We start from the raw sequence: 26389 nt of genomic DNA on the forward strand, positions 1-26389 counted from the left end.
GTCTGTCTGTAGATAGATAGATAGATAGATAGATAGATAGATAGATAGATAGACTGTAAAAAAGAAATTGAAGCAGTAGTTTGGGATGGAGCAGGGACAGAAAGAGAGAAAAGGAGAGAGGCTCTCTTAAGTAGTGGGGCGGGGAGGGGGCGGTCCGCACGCAGTGATTGGAAAATATCGAAGACGCGCACGCGCTAATCCGATGATGAGTCTCCGTTACAGAGGCAGGGAGGGGTGTGTGTGTGTGTGTGTGTGTGTGTGTGGGGGGGGGGGGGGGGGTCTGTGGAAATAAAAAAGATAAAAAAAAGAAAAAGTGGGACCTGGGCGGGAGCATCTTTCGCTCGCGCGCCGCGTCCCTTCTGAGCCTTTTGTGTTTGAAACTCTCATATCCCCCATATCAATAATTCAAGCGCGCGCGACAGAGCAGACGGAGCTCCCCCCTCTGCGCTATGAGTTCTGCTGCCTCGTCACTCGTCCAGGGCCCTTCCGCTGCGCGCACGACTCTCCCTTACTGTGTTTCCAAGTGACAGATAAGCTGCCGAGAGGTGGGAAAACAGGAAAGGAACAGGTGAAAACTGGGGACTCGCCTGGAGATACGGGTTAATAAAGCAATTGTTGAAAAAAGGAGCAGAGACGCCTAAAACTAAACCATCTGGGTTTGAGACACTCCGCCAGGGAGTTCACGTTAGGCTAATTAAATCCAAGAAAGCGGAGTAGCACCTAGTTGTAAAACGAACCTTTTAAGGTTAATCGAGGAACAGTGGGAAACTCTTCCTACCTGACATTTTTTTTTAAAAAGGGGAATAGACCCACTCCGGTTTGAGGTGTGAAGACGACCTGAACAAGTTCACTGCTCGGTTCCGGCATGCTGGCGTTTTGCCTTTTAAGTGCCGTGTGGCTTGCGGCGAGTCCGGTCCGCGCTCAGAACGAGACGGAACCAATCGTCCTGGAGGGAAAGTGCCTCGTGGTGTGCGACTCCAACCCGACCTCGGACCCCACGGGCACAGCGCTCGGGATCTCGGTGCGCTCGGGAAGCGCAAAGGTGGCGTTCTCCGCAGTCAGGAACACCAACCACGAGCCCTCCGAGATGAGCAACCGGACTATGGTCATCTACTTCGATCGGGTAGGAGACAAAAGATATAGTCCAATGTGACAGAGAGAAGAAAAAAAGATTCCAGCTCAGTGTTTGTCTGTTTTTATCTTCTTACAACCTGAAGAAGGAATGTTGTAAGACATAAAAGTTTCAGATGATGTTTTATTGTGTAGACTATAGAATGCGTGCTGTTTTAGGTGAACTGTATTAATATGCTGGGAAGACAGTTTTTACTACTGATGGCGGGGGTGGGGGTAAAATATAATTTAGTCGATGTCACAAAGGCGTCAGGAATAAAACTGGCATTTTCCCCCTGCACGTTAGAGCACCACAGATATTCCGCTTCGCCTTCCCGCAAACTACGAATTTAGAATGTGCGCAACAAATACTCCACTTAGTCAACAGACATGTTGCGTAAGACCATTAGAAAGACGAAAAACAAGTATCCGGGTTAACTTGGGGGATAGATAATACCACAGCGGCGGAGCTGTGCGCAGATGCATCGTGTCTCCGGTGGTGTTGGCTGTCGGAGATAACAGACTGTGGATTCATTTTTTAGGTAGTAAATTTTATTGGTAAAGTGGCTGTGTAGCCAGGTATGCGAGGCTTTTCAATATCTCAACTTTTTGAGCTGACGGGGTGGGATATGGGAACTGACATCTCTCCAAATAATTTAGTAAGGGAAGGTCACGAGAGTGAGATCGTACCCGGCTGCCGTTAAAGGTTAATTCTCCCTCAAACTGCCGTTCAATTTCACGTCATAATTCGCCTCCATCCATAAAATCAGACATTTGGCTGCAGGAGTGCATAATTGAAAAATTCATTTGAAAGCTCGATCAAGTTCCCTTCCAGTCCCCATAAAGTTTAGAAGTTCTGACAAGGAGAAAAATCCCCGATAAAAAGCAGAGAGTTTTCCATCTACATGAGTGAATCTGAGTGTGTGGTCTGGGGCGGGGGGCACAAGAGTCTTAACAGGGTGTCTGCTCCAGAAACACGTGGGTTGAATGGATTAGTCAATTCCACACCAAATAAACAATAGAAGAAATTCTGGATGAAGCATTTGGCTGTATAAGAATCCATTTTCTCCCAAAGGGCAGCACAAATTAGTTTGTTTCCTCGTCAAGTCAGTTTTGAAATAAAAATATTTTGAGTTGGTTGCAGTTGTGTTTCGCACAGCATGACAAAGCGCTTGTACCAGTGAATTTCTTTCTGTCTGTCTGTCTTTCAGGTTCTTGTAAATGTTGGGAGGAATTTTGACGAAGAGAGAAGTAACTTCATTGCACCACGGAAAGGAATTTACAGTTTTAACTTCCACGTAGTTAAAGTCTACAATCGCCAAACTATACAGGTAACGCCTGTTTGTGTATTTGTCGTGTGTGTGTGTACCTGTGCTTTTCTGCTTTTCGACCACACTGCGTGACAGCTGAATGTTCTTGCCCATATAAGTCGAACATGAGCTGCACCGTCGGTCATTAGATGTTTGAGACGTCTTTCTCCAGAGACAACAACAGCAGAGGCCGCCGTTAATAGTGTGAAAGCTAGCCCTCCGCCACCTGCTGGGCCAATCATAATTAATCAATACATGCACAGAGGATGGAGCCAAATGAAGCCCGTGTAACCAGCAGGAGGACGGGGCTGCTGTGGTGAGCGCGAGGGGTGCGTGGCTCCGGCGTCTTTACTTTCAGCACCACGGACAGCAACGTCCCCCTCTGTCTCTTTCCCTGACAAAATGAGACGACAGGAAGATTTTGATTATTTAGAAGAGATTTTGAAGAGAGCAAACACAGACAGGCATTTTAATTTTCTCCCTCAAGCACACAACGTCACACACAAACAGGTTTTAAGTAGAAGTAACATGTTTTCTATTTATTTGTTTGTCACACCCTCACTCGCATGCACCGCCTGGAGTGTGGTCCGTCACAAGTCTTCTTTTATCCCACTAATTACTCCTCTTATAGCTTAGCTGTAGTTTCCACATTTCTTTTGATGTGTCAAGTGATAGGAAGCTCTTAAGCAGTCCCATTTTTAACATTTAACATGCGCGTGATGATGCTTTACAAGCTACACAGCGTTAATTACAATGTAAGTCTTGCAATTTAATCCGTTGTGTAATTATGCTGTTGGCTCCCCTGAGGCTTTGGCATTATGTTTTGCTACTTATACATTATTATTGGAGTCTTGCATTAATTAGCATGGCAGTGGAAGAAACAATAACAGCAGCGAGGAGAGCGGGCAATATTTGAGAGGGAAAGCTGTGTGTGTGTGCCTGTATGCAGAAGATGCTGGATGGCAAACGCTTGACTCTTGGTACTGTCACATTATCATTTATAGCTACGAGATATAAAAGTAAAAACTTTGAGTTTTAAAAGCACTTTGGGCTAAGTCCTGTTCAATATAAGCCCTCTGAAGTCTTAAACATTTTAAAATCAATAACTGTTGAAAACTGATTGTGGATGATTCGAAGAAGCTTTATTCTGGCATGCTTTCTGACATAAAATAGACCAGTGTAGGTTGTCCTCTCTCCTCCAAGCATCCAGCCTGCGTGCTGCTCACCCTCAACCTCTTCCACTCATCCTCCTCCCATCCATCCAGCGCATCTGCTGTGTTGAAAACTCCCACTGTTTGATTGCCTTAGAGGCAGCTACTGTGGTGCATGCAGGAGACGAAAGACAGCAGGAAAAGAGTAGCAGTTGAGAGTAAATTAAAAAAAAAGAGGGACAAGGGGATGGAGAAGAAGGGGGTGGGCGCACAGGGGTGAGAGGACAAAGGAGAGGAAAATGGGGGATGATAGAAATGGAAAGGAGAGACAGGAATGCATTAAAGAGAAAAGGAGACATAATGGACCAAACGGGAAGAGAACGAACAAATGAGACAGGAAAAAGCCAAATATCACGAGTCGCTATTGATTAGCAAATGCTGCATACATGTAGGAAAGGATAAACATTTTGTTCCGTCTCATCAGTCTTTTCCGGTGCACAGATCTGCCTGTTTATCTGGGAGGTTCAGAGAGGTAATGTGGGTGTCTTTGCTTTATGCCTCCGAATTAAAAATACATATGGAAAATGAAACGCGGCATATTCTCACATCTAAAGGGAGCTCGTATCGCTCTAGCCATCCATGTCGGCTAATAGGGGGCTTATTTACAGTGTTTATAAAAATCACGGACTGTATAGCTATGAAATATTTTGCCACTTGTGAAAATGAGTTGCATTTGCAGCATGTGCCACAGCACTCAAAACAAATAAAAGAAATAAATTCCACATCATGAATTCTGAATGTTTCACATCTGTAACTCTAATATCAATAAGACGTTCACACAAGGTGCTGGTAGACTTCAGTGGGCTGATTTTTAATTAGATGTTTATTTTTTGTGCATTTTTGAAGACGTGATAATCTATATTGAAAATTACTGGAGGTAGTAAACAGAGGTTAATAAGCTCTTTGACCACTGCGCAGCAACTTTATCAAAACACAGGATCACAGCCTATTATCAACAGCTTGTTATTACTAAGTAGATGTTTGCATTGTTTTAAAAATTGGTTTCAATTATCTCTGTGAAATTTGCACTGGATATTCATTTTAGCGACCTATAAACAATTCTAGTTTTTGTTAGTAAAAGATCCAGCAGAACATTATGAAAAATATATTGCCATCTGGTTTTACAATGTAAAAAGGAGATATTTTACAGCAGTATTTTAAGCATGTGAGCATATTCAGAAGTAGCTTTCATAAAAGCCTCAAGTCAAAGCCGGCCTGTAGCTCTGAAAGTGACACAAAGAACAGCTAAAATGCCTCACGCTGTGTGTATTATAGGCCTTTCTGTTACTTGGATTTTCCCATTTAGAGCAAAAACCCAGAGGCTTGACTTCAAGCTGCTCATAGTACAAGGCCCAATAACAAGAAATGTTACCTTTTTACACACAGCTCTTCGACCAAGTAGTTGCACATGTCCCTAACACACCTACATGTATTCCCAAGGCAACGTTTTTTATTCTCAGCTTAAAGTGAGTGGGGTCATTCAAATAAAACATCTTTATTGTCATTACACATGTATAAATACAGGCTAACAGTTTGCATCTAATCAGAAGTGCAATAGGAGCAGATTATATACAGATGTTTATATTGCTATACAGAAAGCAAATGTACAGAAGTGCTGCTCAACACGATTTCAGAAGTCATGCAGTACAGAAACCCGGTGTTCACTACACTATAGCAAGAAGACCACAGGGGCCCAATATAACGTTAGTCTGCTACATCCACAGTGACACTGAGACGCATGTTTACCATCACCGTTGGTAACTGTCGTCACTTACTGTGGCACATGAAATCACATTTATCTGAATGATATTATAAAGAATGCCAGTTTATCAGTTGTTTAAGCTTAAAAGTAAAAAATTGCATTTGAAGCAAAACGTTAAATATTTCAACTGCTTCATATTCTGAGCAGTGCTGCTATTAGTTACATTAAAAAGTAATTATTCTGATTACACAGTAACATGTAATAAGATATTACAAAGAGCATAGTTTGAATCAGATTTGGTCAAATCTATTTTTTTAGAACGTACAGTATTAAAAATCTATTTAAATAAATAGGAGTATATTTTGACAATTATACACTCCAAGAACATTGATATAAGATCTATAAATTCACAGTATACATGTTACTGCGTTACATAAGGCCATAGTTTTTAGTCATGTCTCAAGTGGTTTTGCCATAGAAGCACCACTTCATTAAAGTGTTGGCAAATTCTGTTTTAAAAACACTTTTAAAGATTGATACGTGCACACACCACTGAGATGAACATTTGCATAAGCCACATTCCTTCTAAACGTACTTAAATATCCTCAAACAGTTTATTTAATATAGTGTGACTCCTCCGTGCTGCTCTCCACTGCAGATAACACATTTATTAGACACAAGCACAAAAATGGGAGGCCACGTTACCTCAACCGAGGTGTGTGTTAAGACGCGGCAAATAATTATCACGCCAAAAAGATTAAAAAATGATTTCTGAAAATGGCAAACGGTCGTAGTTTCAAGCTAGGGCCTGAAAGAGCCTGCTGCCTCGTCTGACACTATTCAGCACTGAATTCAAACAAGCGTACAAACATTGTTTAAAAAGTGCTCTTTGATGCCTTTATGTTAAAATGCTAGACGCCCATATGAAAGATGGCTGAAGTTTTTAATAACTGAACTTTAAAGTCTTTAACACTTCTTGACTTTGGATGATGTCAAAGTATTTTTTCATTCAGTTGTCTCAGGCACAGTTCTGGCGTTGACCACTAAAGGCACCACCCATCCGCTGTTCACATATTCTGTGTGTTTGTAAGGTGGAGCCGGTCAGGAGAAAAAAGGGCGGTTGGCCTTAAAAGGAGTGAGCTAAAACAGCTTGTTTCAAACCGAAGGCTGCCCCAGCACCCAGTGTAGCGCCAACACGTAATATATGTGTAGCCATTTAGCACCTGTCACTTGTTCAAAGTGTATCTAATGTAGAGCGTTAAACACTACAACAAGGATTGGCACAGTAAATTACCACTAGTGGTAATGCCGATGAAGGTCAACAAATACACATTATAATTATGGTGCACATTGTACCGTGATGATAATATTTATTTGATTTTATTGCTGGAAATGGGAAAAAGTTAAACTACGTAGCTTCAATTAAAAGAATAGACTGAAACCCAGGTAACCTAGCATTAATGTGGAGCAGACTGTACTGCACATGGATCTGTTGCACCGTGAACAGAATGACCTGCATGAAATATAACAAATAAATAATAGAAATACGATAGGCTTCTGCTCCTGGTTCAGAGAGTGTTTCATGCAGTGGAAATGAGAGGCGAGTCAAAGCCACATAAATAAACATCTTATCTGTTCTTAGGTTTTCTTGACTTGAAAGTATGGCAAGGGTAAGCATTGCTCTACAGGTAATCAGTCAGTCTACTGTTTCACACCAGTGCAACCGTTATGGTCATCTAAAAATCACTGTATTAAATTTTATATAAAGGGTACATATACGAGGACACATACAAATTTCAGTGATCAGCTGCGTTTTAAAGCCAAATGGGTACCACCATTAGCATTTGTGATTCAGGGCTCAACTGTAATGTAAAACCACCCTATATACGCACCACATTGTACCAAGTCGATACACAAGCAATGCCACCCTCATGTGAAAATATCACAACATTTGTAAACAACATACATTTTTGGTAGCGTCCTGTTAGCTACATGGTTACAGCACACACGTGTCTGTGCTTTGGTTTTATTCCAGCGGTGTACCTGTGACCTGTGTCACTCCGCTCTCCTAAGCTTCCATCTGGCTCTGTTACACTTAAATGCCCCATAAAAGGTAAGAAAACATAGAAGTGTTTGAAGAAGAAAAAAATCTTGCCAGCCAAAAACAATTGTGCCAGGTGTTAGTAACAGTGAGGATGGATCCACGGTGATGCTTTAAGCAGGAGACACATTCCTCAATAAACTGCTGTGGCTCTGCATTAGTGTGGCACAAAAGATCCACCCATTTTTATTCTTGGACTTACTTTATGCTAATTATAATTTACAGATCATGCAAATTTCCCAATTAACTGATACTCATCAATAGTCAGCCGACACTAATAAGAATCTAAGAATGCAGAGCTATGCCTTTTGGTTGTGTTATGAAAAATATGCCAGGAGGTCAAACAGAAAGTCACCTTTGAGCGTTTGCCATGTATTCGTTTTTTGCACACTCTGACATTTTAATGAGTTTGGTTGGGCGATTGTCAGAAGATGAAGCATTTGATTAGAAAACACTGCGCTCTTCCAGAGTAAAGTGATAAACAGGCGAATATACAGAACATCGTTAAAATGTGAGAGGTAATTAATAGCTACACAATATTATGATTTATGTAGAATACATATATTCAAAATGTTCTGTATTGTGAGCATCTAATAACAAAGAAGATGTTTCTACGCTTTTCCTTTTCATTTATAGTTAACACACACACACACACACACACACACACACACACACACACACACACACACACACACACACACACACACACACCCTTGTTTTCACTGCGTCAGAGGACAGTACAGTTTTATCCTTTCAATTAAATGACTTATTTTGTTACATTGTGGGGGATTTGCTTTTTCCCACCAAAAGGGTGGCAGGTACAACTTGATTCTATTGAAGTGATACACACAGATTTATACAGTGACACACAGTCTGCCAGCCAGATGCTTGGTGTCGTATTTATCTAATGAACCTGTGCTCAGTCTCGCAAAGGTTGCACTGAATTTATGCTCATGTGTGAAAGAGAGGAGGAGTCGGCGTTCTTTGGATATTCATTTTCTTTAAATCGAACAGGGTTGATGTAACAAATGAGTCATTAGGACATAATGTGAAAAGATTTACATATCTCACTGACATCTCTCTAAACAAAGAGCAATATTTAAATTTAGCTCTCAGGATTATAGGAAAAAACTTTTAGCCATTCGTGGCTGGACTTGCACCACACAAAACCGCTTCCTGTTAATTACCAGAGTAAAAACAACTCTTGCATTTAGCAGACGCAAGGTGTGTGTCTGCACGGCTGCAAGATGAAACAGGGCAGCTGTGTTAATACCACAGACAGTACACACAGTCTGTAGCATTATGATATGATGGGCACTTAGTCTGAGGTTCAGTGCTTTGCTCGGTATAATTTTATATTCAGTTTTATTTGATTTTGACGTTTGTCTTTCTTGTACTCTGTGTTTTATTGCATGGTATAAATAATTTAAGTAGCTGAATTGTGGGTATATTCAATTTCCTCTGGCTTATGGTGTGTGTAATATAAATATTAGAGACTCATAGGACCATCTGGTCTTGTTGGAGTTTTCAGATGATCTGTCTTAATTATCTTTCATGTGGTTTGACATTTGGCAACAGATCCAGAGTTGCATGTTTTTCTGACTTTCACCAGTGGGAAAAAACAACAACAAAAAAAGACAGTTGAAGGCTCTGCCCAGCGGTTTCCTCAAATTAATGATGTTGTTCCCTGAGGCAGTATCGATGAAGACGGGTGTGATCTGCTGACATTTGTTAAGATCTGTTTTTGTGCCTGTGTGAGTCTATGTGTGTGTGTGTGCGCACAGTTCAGTTGTGACCTTTGCTCTGGTTGCCTCCATCTCTTTGAATAAATGCTGTTTCATTTTTTGATCATTTTCACAGAAACTCTTTACAAAAGCACCAAATCAACTTTTCAGAGTGCTTTGAACAGAAAACAGTCATTTGTGCCAGTGGATGACAGTTAGGCAGCACGTGCAAATCCATGTTCTTCAAAGTGAAGCATTCATTGATTGTTTACAATATAACATGTCAGAAAACATCAACAAATACCCCAAAACATCCAACTCGAATGAGACCTGCATTAAATTGGTACGAGTGCCAGAACAGCGCCCAGGAAAAATATGCTGCTATCAGTTCTAACATCGCTGTCCTGTAATGTAATAATGATGACAATCATGTTCGATATTATGTTGTGTTTAGATTCTGTTATCAACTGTGTAGATGAAAGGGCAAATGTAGCATTTTCAGCAAATGTTGGTCATTCTTTTATATATTCTATGTAAAAATGTAAATGTTGCTATAAAACACTCCAGGAAAATCCAGGCTTCTTTCTATCTGGAGCTGTTCAGTGTGTTTGACTCCTTTAGTAAAGCAGCTGCTGTAGTGATGCCGTCAGTGCAGCCTTATCAGCCCAGTCCTCATCACAATAAGTCTGTTGCTAACTTGGGACACATTGTTAGCACTTCTTTAAGTATTCCTTAACAGTGCAACAAACTGGATGTCTCCAAACTGCGTTCGTATATGAATATAACTGATTACACAGAAACCCAGCTTTTTTCTTCAAAGGTTGATGACGACAGTCAAACGATGCTGTGATATACTTTATGGTCTGACACACACAGTAATGGGGACAGCCAGGTGAAGTGAAGACAGCACGTTTACTTCAAGCTCAGTGAAACACACGGACCAAGCCAAACGGTCCCACAGTTCAGTGTGACGGGACAAATAAAGTTAGTGTGGTAGACGCCAACGACAGATTACACATTTTGGTTTTCTCTGGGTATTAAAAGTTTGAACTGCCAGGAGATGACCCCAGAGGCCCGTTACCGAACACCCGCAAACCTGCTGAGCATGAGACTGAGGTGAAAAACGTCGTTAGTCTCTGTGTAATAGCTGCTAGTTTCCTTATCTTGAGCCTTTAATACAGAAAATAGGATCAAAACGACTTCATGTTAAGATGTAAAAGTAATTAAGCAATGCTGAAATAGGGTCAAATAGTTCTTTTGTTAAACTTTGTGACCACAGAGTTTGTGTGCTTTCTTTCAAAAGTTCTGTACCTGCTTTGGTCAGTGAGTCATTTCTTCTGTGCCTGTTTTCAAAATGGCATCTGGAAACTCATTCCTAATGAGGCTTCCTGCTACCAAACGAAAACAATCAGACGTACTGAAGCAGAAATTAAGGACAGTGACAGTCAGACAGCTGGCAAAGGAGAAGAAGCAGCAGTGATCACTGAGTTAATACATCTGAAGACTGGAGAGGCCAGTTCTGGTTTTGTGTGTTAGAATACTTTGTGTATTATTTGTTATCAGAGTGAACAATAACTACACAATAACTTTCTGTGCTTTTTCTAATATATGACTGTTATACCAACACATTGTCATCCCAATGTGTAACATACGGACGACTGTGACAAATCGTATGTTAGGAACGATAATGCTCTGGTTATACTGGATGTACACTCTTGATTGCTCGCTTCACAATCGTAACTTCAAATTAGCAGCATACGGTCGCTGTGCACACACAGCTTTGTCTCCGAGTTCCTTTTATGCACATGTTTCATCTGGAATGGTAAAAAATGCCTTTTTTAAATGATTACAAAACACAGCCATTACCCACTTTGAGATTCCTTTTCCTTATTGTATTCGAGAAAGCAGCTACTGTTTCCTCAAAATCGGATGAAACGGTGCAACAACAAAAGCAGAAAATCTGAAAATAGAGAAGATGGTCGATAGCACAAAATAAACATGCAGAGATGACCTAAATAACAGCAAACATGCTCCACATTCACATAATGATTCAGCTTGTGAAACAGTGAAAGCTTTCCCCCCCAAAATGCAAAGCATGATAGTGGAAATGATCAATTTACTGAGTTTAGCCAGAAACCTCAGGTTTACTGTTCATCCATTAAGAAGTGGTACTGCTGTAATTATCTATGAATATTCCTATTGTGGTTGTCTGTGAAGGTTCTCAGTCATCCAGGTCATCGTAGTCAAAGGAGCTTGCAAAGAAAAGCGTCTGGACTTCTTTAAGAAAGAAAGAAGAAGTCCAGACGCTTTTCTTTGCAAGCTCCTTTGACTCCTATTGTGCTTGTTATCACTAGTCCTTCTGTTAGTGTTGTGTTATACCAGGAACTGCTGTTGTTTCCATACTGTTGATTTGTCATGACTAATGTGCTAATGTGTTAACATCCTTCACAGAGAAAGCAGAGCCCTTCAGGATTATTCCATTATCCTGGCTGTGGGTGGGGCAGACTGCCTGTTTACATTTACTTTTGATTTAAATTCCATTTCATTTCAATTCTGTTTTATTTACACAGAGACAAATCACAGCAATCAGCTGAAGGTGCTTCATTTTCATTATTAAAGGATAAAGATGCAACAATCATGGAGGAAAAGCCCAACAGTCTGACGACCCCTTATGAGCGAGCACTTGGTGAAAGTGGCAAAGAAAACACCCTTTTAGCAGGAAGAAAGTTCCAACAGAACCAGGCTCGAAGGACCGAAGGTGTCCGATGAGGCGCTGGACTGCTAATCTGTTGTGCTTTGTGCGTGTGGGTTTGAATCCCATCCTCATCGTAAATCCTCTTCTGCACTCCGACCAAATCCTTTCGCTTGTTTTCTATATATTCCTCTAGTTTGAAAGAGATGACATTGCTCGGCTTGGCGGAGGTGGACGGCGACGTCTAAGCTTCTCTGCTCATGCTGCTGTGTAGGGAAATGAATGGGTGGACCCTAACTAATAGGAGTGGGCCAATTAATATATTCAACGTTTCTCAAACAATATTACCACTAAACGATTTCAGAGGCACGCACTTTGACTTAGAGTGCATACAGAATATCCATCGTATCCATCCTTACCCACTGAGGCACACAGCCTTCTTTTGTTTTTGTTATCTTTAGCCATCTTCACAATGACCCTGGAGGAACTTTAGAAAACTCTGGAAACTTGCTGTTTTAAAGACGGAGGTGTCACAGTCCTCAGACAGATGCACCATTATGTAGCTTATGTATCATCACTCTGTGTCTGTAAAGTGTGGATGAAAATGAAAATGTGAAAGGTCCAGTGGGGAAAAAGAAGGGAAAGCAAAAGATGGGAGAAAAGGAAACGTGTTGAAAAGAAGAAAGATGAAAAGGGTGGGGGACCACCAGAAGAGTATCATTGTCATGTCAAGACAGATAACCGGACAGGAATTGATGATGCAATAACAGGATGTCATCGTGTCGTTAAACATTAAGTGCAGCACGGAGACGTCAGACAAATTCTATTTGCATAGAGAAAGACAGATTCTGTCTTTGCTGTCTCTCGGCCCTCTCTGACATCCTCCTGCCAGTGCAGCCGTCTCTCTCTCCTTTCTCTGCGCTTCCTCCTTCTTCTCTCACTCTCCTTCGTTATTCTGTCTCTCCTTTCCATTACTCAGCCAGTTAATTGGTGCTTATGCATTAATGAATGCAGATCGATCGCGGCCTGACATGACGCGAAGCCCTATTATCATGCTTTTATATTTATGGCTGCTAATTGAATGAGTGTAGGTGTAGCTGAGTGTGAGGGTGGGGTGGGTAGATGGCCACACAGAAGCACAGCCAATGCGGTTTTTTTATTTGTACAGGTGTGTGTGTGTGTGTGTGTGTGTGTGTGTGTCTGCATGTGTGTGTGTGTGTCTGCATGTGTGTGTGTGTGCGTGTGTGTGTGTGTGTGTGTGTGTGCTGACTGCAGTCTCATCCTTCCAAAGCCACTGTCACAGCTTTATTAGAACCATACATCACTGACCCTGTAACACAGAAACACATCCAAATCTGAAAACATGACTTTATTCATATGTCCTCTGTTCATAGACCTCATGTGTTACAGTCTGAATTAAAATCATCATCAAGCTATCAAATGATTTGTTAGCTGCTGTGGTGTCTCACATGTTGGAGCCCGACTTGGCTGGACACAAATCACACAAGCCCACTTGGCACTGTCCCCTCATTGTCCTGTCATTGTGTTTTAACAAAGTGTGTGCAGCCCCCCACCCCGATTCTAACTGATAGAAAAGCCTGCCCATGTTTGAATTTTGCAAGTGTGCAGGGACAGCAGGGGAACACATTTTGACAGGTAGAGAGATCACGTGTGTGTTTCATGTATATGTGGGGAACCATGCGGGACTGGAGGGATGGAGGCTTGGTTTGTAGGTGTCCCCAGGAGTGACTTGGTTGAATGGCTGGGTAGTTGTGTGTGCTCTTGTGTTTATCTGAGGGTAACGGAGTGATGTAGTGATGCTGGCTCTTCCTTGTCTGCCATCTCTGTCTCTCTTTGGAAGCATTACACGCACACTGGACACGAACCATGTCCCCCCTCCGTCTCTGCTGTCTTTCTGCCTGTTCCTGTGTTTAATGGCCTACTTTTCATCTGTTGTTCGTCTGTGTGTGTTCCCATCCTGATATCTCTGCCTGGTTTTCTTCTGCTTCTCCTGTCTCTCCCCTTCTAATGATTATTTTATATTATGATATGAAGGGTTAATAAGGCTAACCCGGAGTCTTCGGATGCATCTCTCCACATAAAATGTTCTCTTTAGCTTTGTGATCCTCATCTGTATTCTAAGTGTACTGGGCCCAGCTTGATATTCGACATGGTGGAGGAAGTACTTGATGTTTTTTATTTGAAACAAGAAAGAGTTGGTACATAAAAATACAAGTTCATACATTCATCAAGCATCAACGAAGAGTAATGTTTAGATTTCTCTGCTTCTGTACTTGTTTCCTTTGGACATTATCACTCAAAGATCAGTTGAAGTGATGCAGATATTGATGAAGCTTGCGTAGCAGGATGGGATCCAGTGTTGAGATTAGTATATTTGTGTTGAAGCAATCCAGGCTCATCTCTCTTCAGTGATTGAAGACTCTTGGAAACAGAGTAATGACTACAATCAATCAATGCATGCACTAAAGCAGCGTTTTTCTTTTTCACAGTCTGGAGTTGCAATACAAATGCAAAACTTAACCTCCAGTTAGACACATACAGTAGTACTGAAGGTGTCAGTGACAGTGTCACCAGATGAATCGTCAAAGGAAATCACTGGTTATCAGCAAAAATAGATTGTGCATCCCCGGCGTATATATTTGATTTCAAAAATTGCCTCATCAGTCCACGTATTAGCTGTTCATAGAGATATTTTTATTGTGTACATGATGTTCTTTAAATGTAAGCATTACACTGAGGCAGTGTCTCAGATGAATTGATGGCATCCATGAAATACAGTTAGAGTTTCGATTCTGTGAGTGAATCTTAGAGGCCATCAACCACACTTAGGGATACATTTGTCAAAGTTTGACCTGCTGCTGTTTTACATCTGATCGCCTCTGAGCAAAAGTTTTGTTTTACAGACTTTATATTTAATATTTTTTATACATCATTCAGTCCTTCATCACTGGAAAGAAGTCGGTGCCTTTAATCTGATGAGAAGGTTTAGCGTGATTAAGATCATCACTCATCAAATATAGTTTCCTATAACCTTCAATTTAGTTTAATGCTTTAGGTGTATGAATAACAATTCATAATTTAGTCATTTACAAATGAAGACTTCCTGAGTGCACTTAACCTAGAATGTCTGTTTATAACTTCCAGATATCTTTTTAGCTCAATAAACGCAAAGATGCTGAAGTGATTTAATATTCTGACTGCTGTTTGAAACTTTACTGGATGTTCAAAGTTGAGGTAAGACGGCCACATACAACGTACTCTCCTCTCATACCGACACACCTCCATTGCTTTCCTCTGGTTAGTCTCCCCCCTAACCCTAACCTAACCCTGACAGTGCAAAGGCACTCCCAGATCTAAAAACTGTATATACTTGGTCACCTGTACAAAATGTGGTATCCAGTATGTCGGGGAGACACGTAATACACTGTTGACCAGATTCACACAGAACAGGCACAATATCTCAAAGAGAAAGAACACCCATAAGTACCTGGTAAGACACTTTGTATCTCATGGCTGGGAATCTGTGAAGGCGACTGTGATACAGGCAAATCCCACATGGTCAGTCCAGCAGAGGAGGACGGCTGAAAAAGTTTGGATTGCCAAATTAGACACAATGTATCCCAGGGCACTGAATGAAAAAGGATGTTGAAAAACACGTCTGGTGTGATGTACATAGTTATTGTTCTATATGTGTTTCTAGTGCTGTTATGTCCCATTCAACACACACGGTTCTAACATCCCACCCTGAGACTTATCCTAAACCTAACCTCACTAAACCCCATGCCGGGATTTATTTGAGCCCTAAACCTAACCTTTCCCCTCTCCCCCTCTCCTCTCCCCTCCCCCCCCTCTCATTTTCTCTCCTCCTCTCTCTCTCTCTCTCTCTCTCTCTCTCTCTCTCTCTCTCTCTCTCATTTTCTCTCCCTTCCCCCCCCTCTCTCCCTCTCTCTCCTCTTATCTCCCTCTCTTCCCCCCCTCTCTCCTTTTCTCTCCCTCTCTTCCCCCCTTGCTCTTCCTCTCTCTCGCTCTCCCCTCACCTATCCCTCCTCCTCTAATCCAACTGAAAAACAACTGATATCCCCAATTGTGAATGAGGAATAAAGCCCTCTTACAGGTCTGTAGTGGGACCATGTGGACCCTTGAGTGGAGACTAAGGAAGGCCTGTGCATTGAAGCCCGGCCGCCTTTGGCGACTGAGCTTCCATCTTGGTTTCCCTAACCCAAACATGACCCAAACCTAACCCAAACATGACCCAAACCTAACCCAAACATGACCCAAACATGACCCAAACATGACCCAAACCTAACCCAAACATGAACCAAACATGAACCAAACATGACCCAAACCTAACCCAAACATGACCCAAACCTAACCCAAACATGACCCTTACATGAACCAAACCTAACCCAAACATGAACCAAACATGAACCAAACATGACCCAAACATGACCCAAACCTAACCCAAACATGACCCAAACCTAACCCAAACATGACCCAAACATGACCCAAACATGAACCAAACATGACCCAAACATGACCCAAACATGACCCAAACATGACCCTTACATGAACCAAACCTAACCCAAACATGACCCAAACATGAACCAAACCTAACCCAAACATGACCCTTACATGAACCAAACCTAACCCAAACATGACCCAAACATGACCCAAACCTAACCCAAACATGACCCTTACATGAACCAAACCTAACCCAAACATGACCCTTACATGAACCAAACCTAACCCAAACATGAACCAAACATGAACCAAACATGACCCAAACATGACCCAAACATGACCCTTACATGAACCAAACCTAACCCAAACATGACCCAAACATGACCCAAACATGACCCAAACATGAACCAAACATGACCCAAACATGACCCAAACATGAACCAAACATGACCCAAACATGACCCAAACATGAACCAAACATGACCCAAACCTAACCCAAACATGACCCAAACATGACCCAAACATGACCCAAACCTAACCCAAACCTAACCCAAACATGAACCAAACATGACCCAAACATGACCCAAACATGAACCAAACATGACCCAAACCTAACCCAAACATGACCCTTCGGCTGCACCAGCTACAGGGGCGCTGTCACTTGGTGTCGCTCTCTCTGTGGTAGAGTATCACTTCCTGTTTCTGCTCAAACACAGTGGTGTTTTTGAGTAGCTTATCTGCTTAGCAATTTAGTTAAAAACTTTTAGATACATTTTCTTTCATAGTATAATCTTCACATGCTTCATCCGAAGCACACTCTCTGTGTACTCACTACCTAATTTATAGCCAAAGTATTCACTCACTGTCTCTGTACTGTTTCGCTAGCTTGGCTTAGCTCGTAGCCGACTCGTTAGCAGCATGGCCTCTTCACCTGTCCCTCCTGCTCATTGTGTCAGATGTTTAGTTACTCCTCGGCCTCCTTTAGCAGTAATATCTGTAACAAATGTAGCATATTTGCAGCTCTGGAGGCCAGGATTACTGAATTGGAGACTCGGCTTCACACCCTTCATTCACCCATAGCTAGCCAGGCCCCTGTAGCTGGTGCAGCCGAAGATAGCGTAGGCCCCGCTAGCTGTTCCCCGGCAGACCCCAAGCAGCTGGGGAAAGAGGGCGGCTTGGTGACGGTGAGGAGGAAGCATAGTCTTAAACAGAAACCCCAGGTACACCACCAACCCGTTCATGTGTCTAACCGTTTTTCCCCACTCAGCGACACACCCGCCGGGGGTCAAACTCTGGTAACTGGTGATTCTGTTCTCAGACGTGAAGCTAGAGACACCGGCAACCATAGTCAATTGTCTTCCAGGGGCCAGAGCAGGCGACATTGAAGGAAATTTAAAACTGCTGGCTAAGGGTAAACGTAAATTCAGTAAGATCATAATTCACGTCGGCAGTAATGACACCCGGTTACGCCAATCGGAGGTCACTAAAATCAATATTGAATCGGTGTGCAACTTTGCCAAAACAATGTCGGACTCTGTAGTTTTCTCTGGTCCCCTCCCCAATCAGACCAGGAGTGACATGTTTAGCCGCATGTTCTCCTTAAATTGCTGGCTGTCTGAGTGGTGTCCCAGAAACGATGTGGGCTTCATAGATAATTGGCAAACCTTCTGGAGGAAACCTGGTCTTGTTAGGAGAGACGGCATCCATCCCACTTTGGATGGAGCAGCTCTCATTTCTAGAAATATGGACAAATTCATTAAACCCCCCAAAATATGACTAACCAGAGTTGGGACCAGGAAGCAGAGTTGCAGTCTTACACGCCTCTCTGCAGCTTCTCTCCTCCTGCTACCCCCCCAAAACCCATCTCCATAGAGACTGTGTCAGCTTCCAAAAAGACAAAAAACAAACTAAAAACCAGCAACAAACAATTTAAACATAAACAATTACGAAGAAAGAACAATACAGTATCCACATCTGAACCAAAGAGTAAAACGGTGAAATCTGGATTATTAAATATTAGGTCTCTCTCCTCCAAGTCTCTGTTAGTACATGACTTAATAATTGATCAACAAATTGATTTACTCTGCCTTACAGAAACCTGGTTGCAACAGGATGATTATGTTAGTTTAAATGAATCAACACCCCCGAGTAATTCTAACTACCAGAAACCTCGAAGCACAGGCCGAGGGGGAGGTGTGGCAGCAATTTTTCACACCAGCCTATTAATTAATGAAAGACCCAGACAGACTTTTAATTCATTTGAAAGCCTGATGCTTAACCTTGTCCACCCCAGCTGTGAAACTCAGAAACCAGTCTTACTTGTTATCATCTATCGTCCACCTGGGCCTTACACAGAGTTTCTGTCTGATTTCTCAGACTTTATATCTAATTTAGTTCTGAGCTCAGATAAAATAATTATTGTGGGTGATTTTAACATCCATGTAGATGCTAAAAATGACAGCCTCAACATGGCATTTAATCTGTTATTAGACTCAATTGGTTTCTCTCAAAATGTAAAAGAACCCACCCACCACTTTAATCACACTCTAGATCTTGTTTTAACATATGGCATAGAAACTGAACATTTAACAGTGTTTCCTGAAAACCTTCTCCTGTCTGATCATTTCCTGATAACATTTACATTTACAATAATTGATTACACAGCAGTGGAGAGTAGACTTTATCACAGTAGATGTCTTTCTGAAAGCGCTGTAACTAAGTTTAAGAATATAATCCACCCACTGTTATCATCTTCAATGCCCTGTACCAACATAGAGCAAAGCAGCTATCTGAACGCTACTCCAACAGAGGTCGATTATCTTGTTAATAATTTCACCTCCTCACTACGTACGACTCTGGATACTGTAGCTCCTGTGAAAACTAAGGTCTCTAATCAGAAGTACCTGACTCCGTGGTATAATTCTCAAACACGTAGCCTAAAGCAGATGACTCGTAATCTGGAGAGGAAATGGCGTGTCACAAATTTAGAGGATCATCATTTAGCCTGGAGAAATAGTTTGCTGCTTTATAAGAAAGCCCTCCGCAAAGCCAGAACATCTTACTATTCATCACTGATTGAAGAAAATAAGAACAACCCCAGGTTTCTCTTCAGCACTGTAGCCAGGCTGACAAAAAGTCAGAGCTCTTTTGAGCCAACCATCCCTTTAACGTTAACTAGTAATGACTTCATGAACTTCTTCACAAATAAAATTTTTATCATTAGAGAAAAAATTACCAGTAATCATCCCACAGATGTAATATTATCTACAGCTACTCTTAGTACCATCGATGTTAAGTTAGACTCTTTTTCTCTAATTGATCTTTCTGAGTTAACTTCAATAATTACTTCCTCCAAACCATCAACATGTCTTTTAGACCCCATTCCTACAAAACTGCTCAAAGAAGTCCTGCCATTAATTAATGCTTCGATCTTAAATATGATCAACCTATCTCTAATAATCGGCTATGTACCACAGGCCTTCAAGCTGGCTGTAGTTAAACCTTTACTCAAAAAGCATCTCTAGACCCAGCAGTCTTAGCTAATTATTGGCCAATCTCCAACCTTCCTTTATATCAAACATCCTTGAAAGAGCAGTTGTCAAACAGCTAACAGATCATCTGCAGAGGCTTATTTGAAGAGTTTCAGTCAGGTTTCAGAGCTCATCACAGCACAGAAACAGCTTTAGTGAAGGTTACAAATGATCTTCTTATGGCCTCTGACAGTGGACTCATCTCTGTGCTTGTCCTGCTAGACCTCAGTGCAGCGTTCGATACTGTCGACCATAATATCCTATTAGAGCGATTAGAACATGCTGTAGGTATTACAGGTACTGCGCTGCAGTGGTTTGTATCATATCTATCTAATAGACTCCAGTTTGTGCATGTAAATGGAGAGTCCTCTTCACACACTGAGGTTAATTATGGAGTTCCACAGGGTTCAGTGCTAGGACCAATTCTGTTTACATTATACATGCTTCCCTTAGGCAGCATCATTAGAAGACATAGCATACATTTACACTGCTATGCAGATGACACCCAGCTCTATCTATCCATGAAGCCAGATAACACACACCAATGAGTTAAACTGCAGGAATGTCTTAAAGACATAAAGACCTGGATGGCCGCTAACTTTCTGCTTCTTACTTCAGATCAAACTGAGGTTATTGTACTCGGCCCTGAAAATCTTAGAAATATGGTATCTAACCAGATTCTTACTCTGGATGGCATTACCTTGGCCTCCAGTAACACTGTGAGGAACCTTGGAGTCATTTTTGACCAGGACATGTCCTTCAACACACATATTAAACAAATATGTAAGACTGCTTTCTTCCATTTGTGCAACATCTCTAAAGTTAGAAATATCCTGTCTCAGAGTGACGCTGAAAAACTACTTCATGCATTTATTACTTCCAGGCTGGACGACTGTAATTCAGTATTATCAGGAAGTCCTAAAAACTCCCTGAAAAGCCTTCAGCTAATCCAAAATGCTGCAGCAAGAGTCCTGACAGGGACTAGAAAGAGAGAGCAGATTTCTCCTGTTTTGGCTTCCTGTTAAATCCAGAATTCAAAATCCTGCTCCTCACATACAAGGTCTTAAATAATCAGGCCCCATCTTATCTTAATGACCTTGTAGTACCATATCACCCTATTAGAGCACTTCGCTCTCGCTCTGCAGGCCTACTTGTTGTTCCTAGAGTATTTAAAAGTAGAATGGGAGGCAGAGCCTTCAGTTTTCAGGCCCCTCTTCTGTGGAACCAGCTTCCAGTTTGGATTCAGGAGACAGACACTATCTCTACTTTCAAGATTAGGCTTCAAACTTTCCTTTTTGCTAAAGCATATAGTTAGGGCTGGACCAGGTGAGCCTGAATCCTCCCTTAGTTATGCTGCAATAGACGTAGGCTGCTGGGGGATTCCCATGATGCACTGAGTTTTTCCTTTCCAGTCACCTTTCTCACTCACTATGTGTTAACACACCTCTCTGCATTGAATCATATCTGTTATTAACCTCTGTCTCTCTTCCACAGCATGTCTTCATCCTGTCTTCCGTCTCTCACCCCAACCAATCACAGCAGATGGCCCCGCCCCTCCCTGAGCCTGGTTCTGCTGGAGGTTTCTTCCTGTTAAAAGGGAGTTTTTCCTTCCCACTGTCGCCAAAGTGCTGCTCATAGGGGGTCATATGATTGTTGGATTTTTCTCTGTATCTATTATTGTACGATCTACTGTACAATATAAAGATATTGAGGTGAATGTTGTTGTGATTTGGCGCTATATAAATAAAATTGAATTGAATTGAATTGAACCCTACCATAACCCAAACATGACCCAAACCCTGTTACTGTGATGTACAGCACAGTCAAAGACGGGAAAAAAATGTTTGGTGTCAGCAATGAATTTAATTTCAGCTTTACTGATGAAATTTCAATTTTATGAAATTGAAATCTGCCCAAGGTCTCACATATATTAGCCTGAGATCTACGATTATTTTAGTGAGTGGTTTAGAGTGATATTTTACGTGTGGCAACAAATCTGTCTTTCTGCTCATACTTCATTGTAAATGTAAAAGCAAATAATTCACATTTATCTGGTGTAATAAACTCAGTGACTGCGTTTTCAGCCGATAGTGAAATGTAAATTTGTCCATGACCTGTGCCGCGTTTCCTTTGTAAGAATTAAAAAAATAATTTCAGTATAGTCTGAGTATTTTCCATCAGATTCAAAGCTGCCTGTTCAAAGCTGCACACACGCACCCACACATGCAGATACAGTCTGAGTCGCCATGTTCAGTTTGCTATTAAGAGGAGTGCTGGGCCAAGAGAGCCCTTGACTCTGACAGGCTCTCCATCTCCTGCCCACACACACACACACACACACACACACACACACACACACACACACACACACACACACACACACACACACACACACACACTCCTGACCATCAGGCAGAATGACTTGGATAAGTGTATAATTATGGGATGTTTATGACTGTGTTCCATCAGTTGGTGACGGTTTTACAGTTTTTTACCTCGAGAGCAAACAGAAATATTTTGACATGTTTAGCTCTCAGCTGTAAATTTGAGTTTTTCTTCCTGATGTCCATACTTTAAAGATCATGTAGACAGGTAACATGGCCTGTATGACGTTTGTTTAAGGAATCAAAATCTTTCAAACTGCAGTCAGCTTCTTGAAAATGAAAACACTACTACACCAGAGTGACCTGGACAGAAACAAACAGCCAGCGTGTTGTTTCTGTGCACCAGGAGGCAGATGACAATATATGTTGGGAGTTTTAAAGGAACGAGTGGTAGAAGAATAGTGCCCAGTCCATCTTTTAATCCATCTAGCCATCCAAGAAGTTGTCCACCAGTTTGAGATACAACATACTCTGTTACATTTACTAATGTGTGCATTAGGTGTGACCATATGGTTTTCACTTGGAGAAAAATAAGATATCGATGGCTGATTGCCCTTCCAAGGTCATTCTTTGACATTTCCAGCCTCCAGTAGATTCCTAGATTATTAACTAGCCTGCACATCTGCCTCTGGAGTGTACTCTGGGTCTCTATCAGATCAGAAAAGTACAAAAAAGCTAACTTTTAAGTTGAATTTCATTTTGGGATAGAGGGGGAAATCCAGTGAATGCAAAAAAATTGTGTTGGTGTGACCAAAAAACCCCAACACATTTCCTGCAGCTTCACTTTCTCTTTCTTTGAAACAGTCAAACTCCAGGCTGAAAGTTTCACCTGTGAGGAGCTTCACTGCACACAGCCTGGTGAAAGCGTCTCGCATCTATACTGCTGGTGTAAGATAGAGACCGAGCTATCGGCAGCGTTTTTTTATTATTCTAATTAATAAATATTTTTTATGCTGGAAAATCTATTTTTCACGTCAGTGATTCCTGCAGAAAATAATTAGTTTTAGGCACATTTTAACATCTTATGATTGTATTTTAAAATAGGAGCATGACATAACAAACTCACATCAGCCACCCTAGTGTTGTAAAAAACAAGACTCGTACAAGAACCTGAAGAAAGGCAGTACAACAGAAACATTGTGTTGCTTCTCTTATCAGGTTGCAGTGAGACTTCTCACAGGACGGTCTGTAATCTCACAGGGTTTATAAAGTGTGTTCCTGCATAAACAGACGTTCGCAGGTACCAGAGGTAGAACGAATCGATGATTTTGTTTAAGTGAAGTGTAAGGGGGAAACATATAGGGAGCGCTTGTTTTTCTGCTGTAGCTCAGAAGCGAAGCGATGAAAGCCGTTGTCAGGTTTGAACCTGGGCGAGGGAGGGGACACAGCGCTCACAGCTTCGTCTCTCTGTAAGAAGAAGAAGATGTTATTCCCCACGGAAACATTTGTTGAATCAGACACTGTGTGAGTGTTTGTGCGCATATCTCTGTCTTTCTACAAGTGGATAATGTGCAGAGCACAAAGCTTCAAATGAAATCTTTGCATGCGTTTCCTCTTTAAAATATGACAACTAAAAAGTCCAGAAATACGATGCTGTTAGTCCTCATGGAAGCATCATTATTGCACTGAGTGTTTTGGAAGTCTGCCATGCCATATGTTCCTGCTTCTGTGAGCAACTTGAGGACTGTTTGTCTCTTTTCCACACTTTTCATTCTATACGCCGTCTGTCCTTTTCATCCAGGTGAGCCTGATGCACAACGGTTGGCCAGTGATTTCGGCATTTGCCGGGGACCAGGACGTGACGCGTGAGGCAGCCAGCAATGGTGTTCTGATCCAGATGGAGAAGGGAGACCGGGCCTACCTCAAATTGGAGAGAGGAAACCTAATGGGAGGATGGAAATACTCCACCTTCTCAGGCTTCCTGGTGTTCCCCATGTAGAGAGGAAGAGGAGGAGGAGGTGCAGGGATGGAAACAAAGGAGGACGAGCTGGTGGAAGCTGGAAAGCAAAAGGAAGATGACGAAAAGGCAGGTGGAGGAAGAAGAAAAAGGACATGGTTAAGATGGGAGGGAAACATGACAACAGACTTGTGTTTGGGACGCTGCAGAGGAAGGATGAGATGTTAGAGAGATATGAGCGTGATGTGAGAAAGTTACAGAGCCGGCACATGAGAGTGTACGGTCAGCTTCTTCACTTTGCTTCTTCTTTTCATCCATCCTTTCATGCATCCTTCTCCTCCCTCTGTTTCCTCGTGGCTTGACTGCAGCTTTGGACAGCCAAAACCTTTTCTATACTCTGCTGACAGATCGATCACTGATATGGTCCAGAGTGTTCTGAAGCCCACGTGTAACCCTCCCTCCTGTCCCCACAATCCCATCATTTCTTCATCAATCACCATCTGCATAAGCTTTGACCAATATTACTTGAGCAACTATTCCTCGCTAACCCCAGTTTACTGTGCCCATATGTGTGTTTGTGTTTTTCTCATGCTCGACATAAACGCCACTGATTTTGGATCAGCTTCTTCCCCTGAAGCCAAACTATACTTTTTAGAGTGTAAACAGTAAAGTCTGATCACAGAATCAGGGGCTAACCTTTTATTTATCATCATAATCACAAGCCTTTTACAATAAATGCATCATTTGTTCTTTAAACACACGTCTGTTTCTCCTCTTCATTATATTTAGCACGTAGCAGGATTCAGCTTTGTAATGGTTATGGTTCAGCGCTCGTAGCAGTGGGGTCAAGGTTAGGAAAACATGGCTTAAATACTTTGCTGTGTGTGTTTAGGCGACAACATTTTTCTACAATAAACTGAAGTTTTTTCTACACTCATCCGAGTGCCCCCACCCCACCCACTAAGACTCGTGGTCCATTAGTAGGCAGTCATTAAACTTGTATACAAAGTGCAACTGGGGAGAACAAAAGTCAGTAGAAGACAGAACAGTTCAGTTTAATAAACCGTCTCCACTCTCTAGTCAGGTACTCAATACTTCTCCATCAATCTCTGGTGTCTATATCTAATGAACCGAACACTGATAGTCAAACAGGAAGTAATACTTTACTTTGTTCCTCCACTGTTTTAATCACGACTCTGAATCAGGCTTCTGTGCACCTGTCCTTTCACCCGTACAGTCAGTCTGCTTCCTCCCTGTCACTGCTGCCATGTTTTAGATATAGTATCTCCATGTAGGATCCCTTTTCTCTCTTTAACTATGCTGTTTACCCACAAGTGCAGGTTTGGCTTCCTTTTAGCGCACCTCTGTTATCCCCTCCATCCTCCCTTCCTCATGTGTGTACTTTATCCGCTGCTGCTCATTTGCCTCCTAGCACGGATCCTTTCCTGCTTTTCTTCAATGTGGACTGTGGACAATGAAACAACCTTCAACTTTACAAAATTATATATATATATATATATGATGAGATACAAATGGATATATAAATATAATGAAATCTAAGCCACCATTTCTATTCTCCTAGTTTTAAGATGAAAATAATGGTAATACTAATACTGAAAACGTAATCTGGTTGATGACTACAGTATCTGTATTTCCGTACTTCAGTGTTATATAATGAAAAAAATATTCTAAATGAAACTTAGTGATTGTGTGGAAATCTGAGGCTGCCATTGCTCTTCTGATGAAAACATGCTTCTTGTTTTTGTTTTGGGTCAAACCAAGTTGTGGCTAAAAAGCTGAGACTACTACTTATATAAAATAAACTATAGCTAAAAGGTACTTTTATTATTATCATTATTATTATTATTTGACTGTAAATTACATGTGAATATTTAGACTATGACAATATTTGATTTATGAATCAATCAAATCGATTTATCTACTGTTTTCTTATTTATTTGCTCTGAAGAAATCAATAAAACTAAATGGTACTTTTATTTTTCTTAAACCTACTTTAAGCCTGTCCTCGTACTTTATTTTGTTCAGTCTTGAAAAACAAGCAGAAACTCGTTGATCCCTGATGACATGTCTAACGGTGGGCTGTGTTCACTGTATATGACCGTGTGCGTGTGTCTGTGTGCATGTGTGTGTCTGTGTGCATGTGTGTGTCTGTGTGCGTGTGTGTGTCTGTGCGCGTGCGTATGTCTGTGTGCATGTGTGTGTCTGTGTGCATGTGTGTGTCTGTG

The 26389-nt window shown here is 41.6% G+C and overlaps 1 protein-coding gene across 1 annotated transcript; it reads left to right on the top strand.

The window, feature by feature from the left end:
* Positions 1 to 280: 280 nt before the first annotated feature.
* Positions 281 to 26155, top strand: cbln1 (cerebellin 1 precursor). The gene is made up of 3 exons (XM_026176819.2): positions 281 to 1123; positions 2322 to 2441; positions 23988 to 26155. Exons 1-3 carry the CDS (start codon positions 866 to 868, stop codon positions 24183 to 24185), a joined length of 576 nt encoding a protein of 191 aa, XP_026032604.1. The 5' UTR covers positions 281 to 865; the 3' UTR covers positions 24186 to 26155.
* Positions 26156 to 26389: the final 234 nt, after the last annotated feature.

This window comes from Astatotilapia calliptera, chromosome 7 (genome assembly GCF_964374335.1).
Source record: "Astatotilapia calliptera chromosome 7, fAstCal68.1, whole genome shotgun sequence".
Lineage (NCBI taxonomy): Eukaryota > Metazoa > Chordata > Actinopteri > Cichliformes > Cichlidae > Astatotilapia > Astatotilapia calliptera.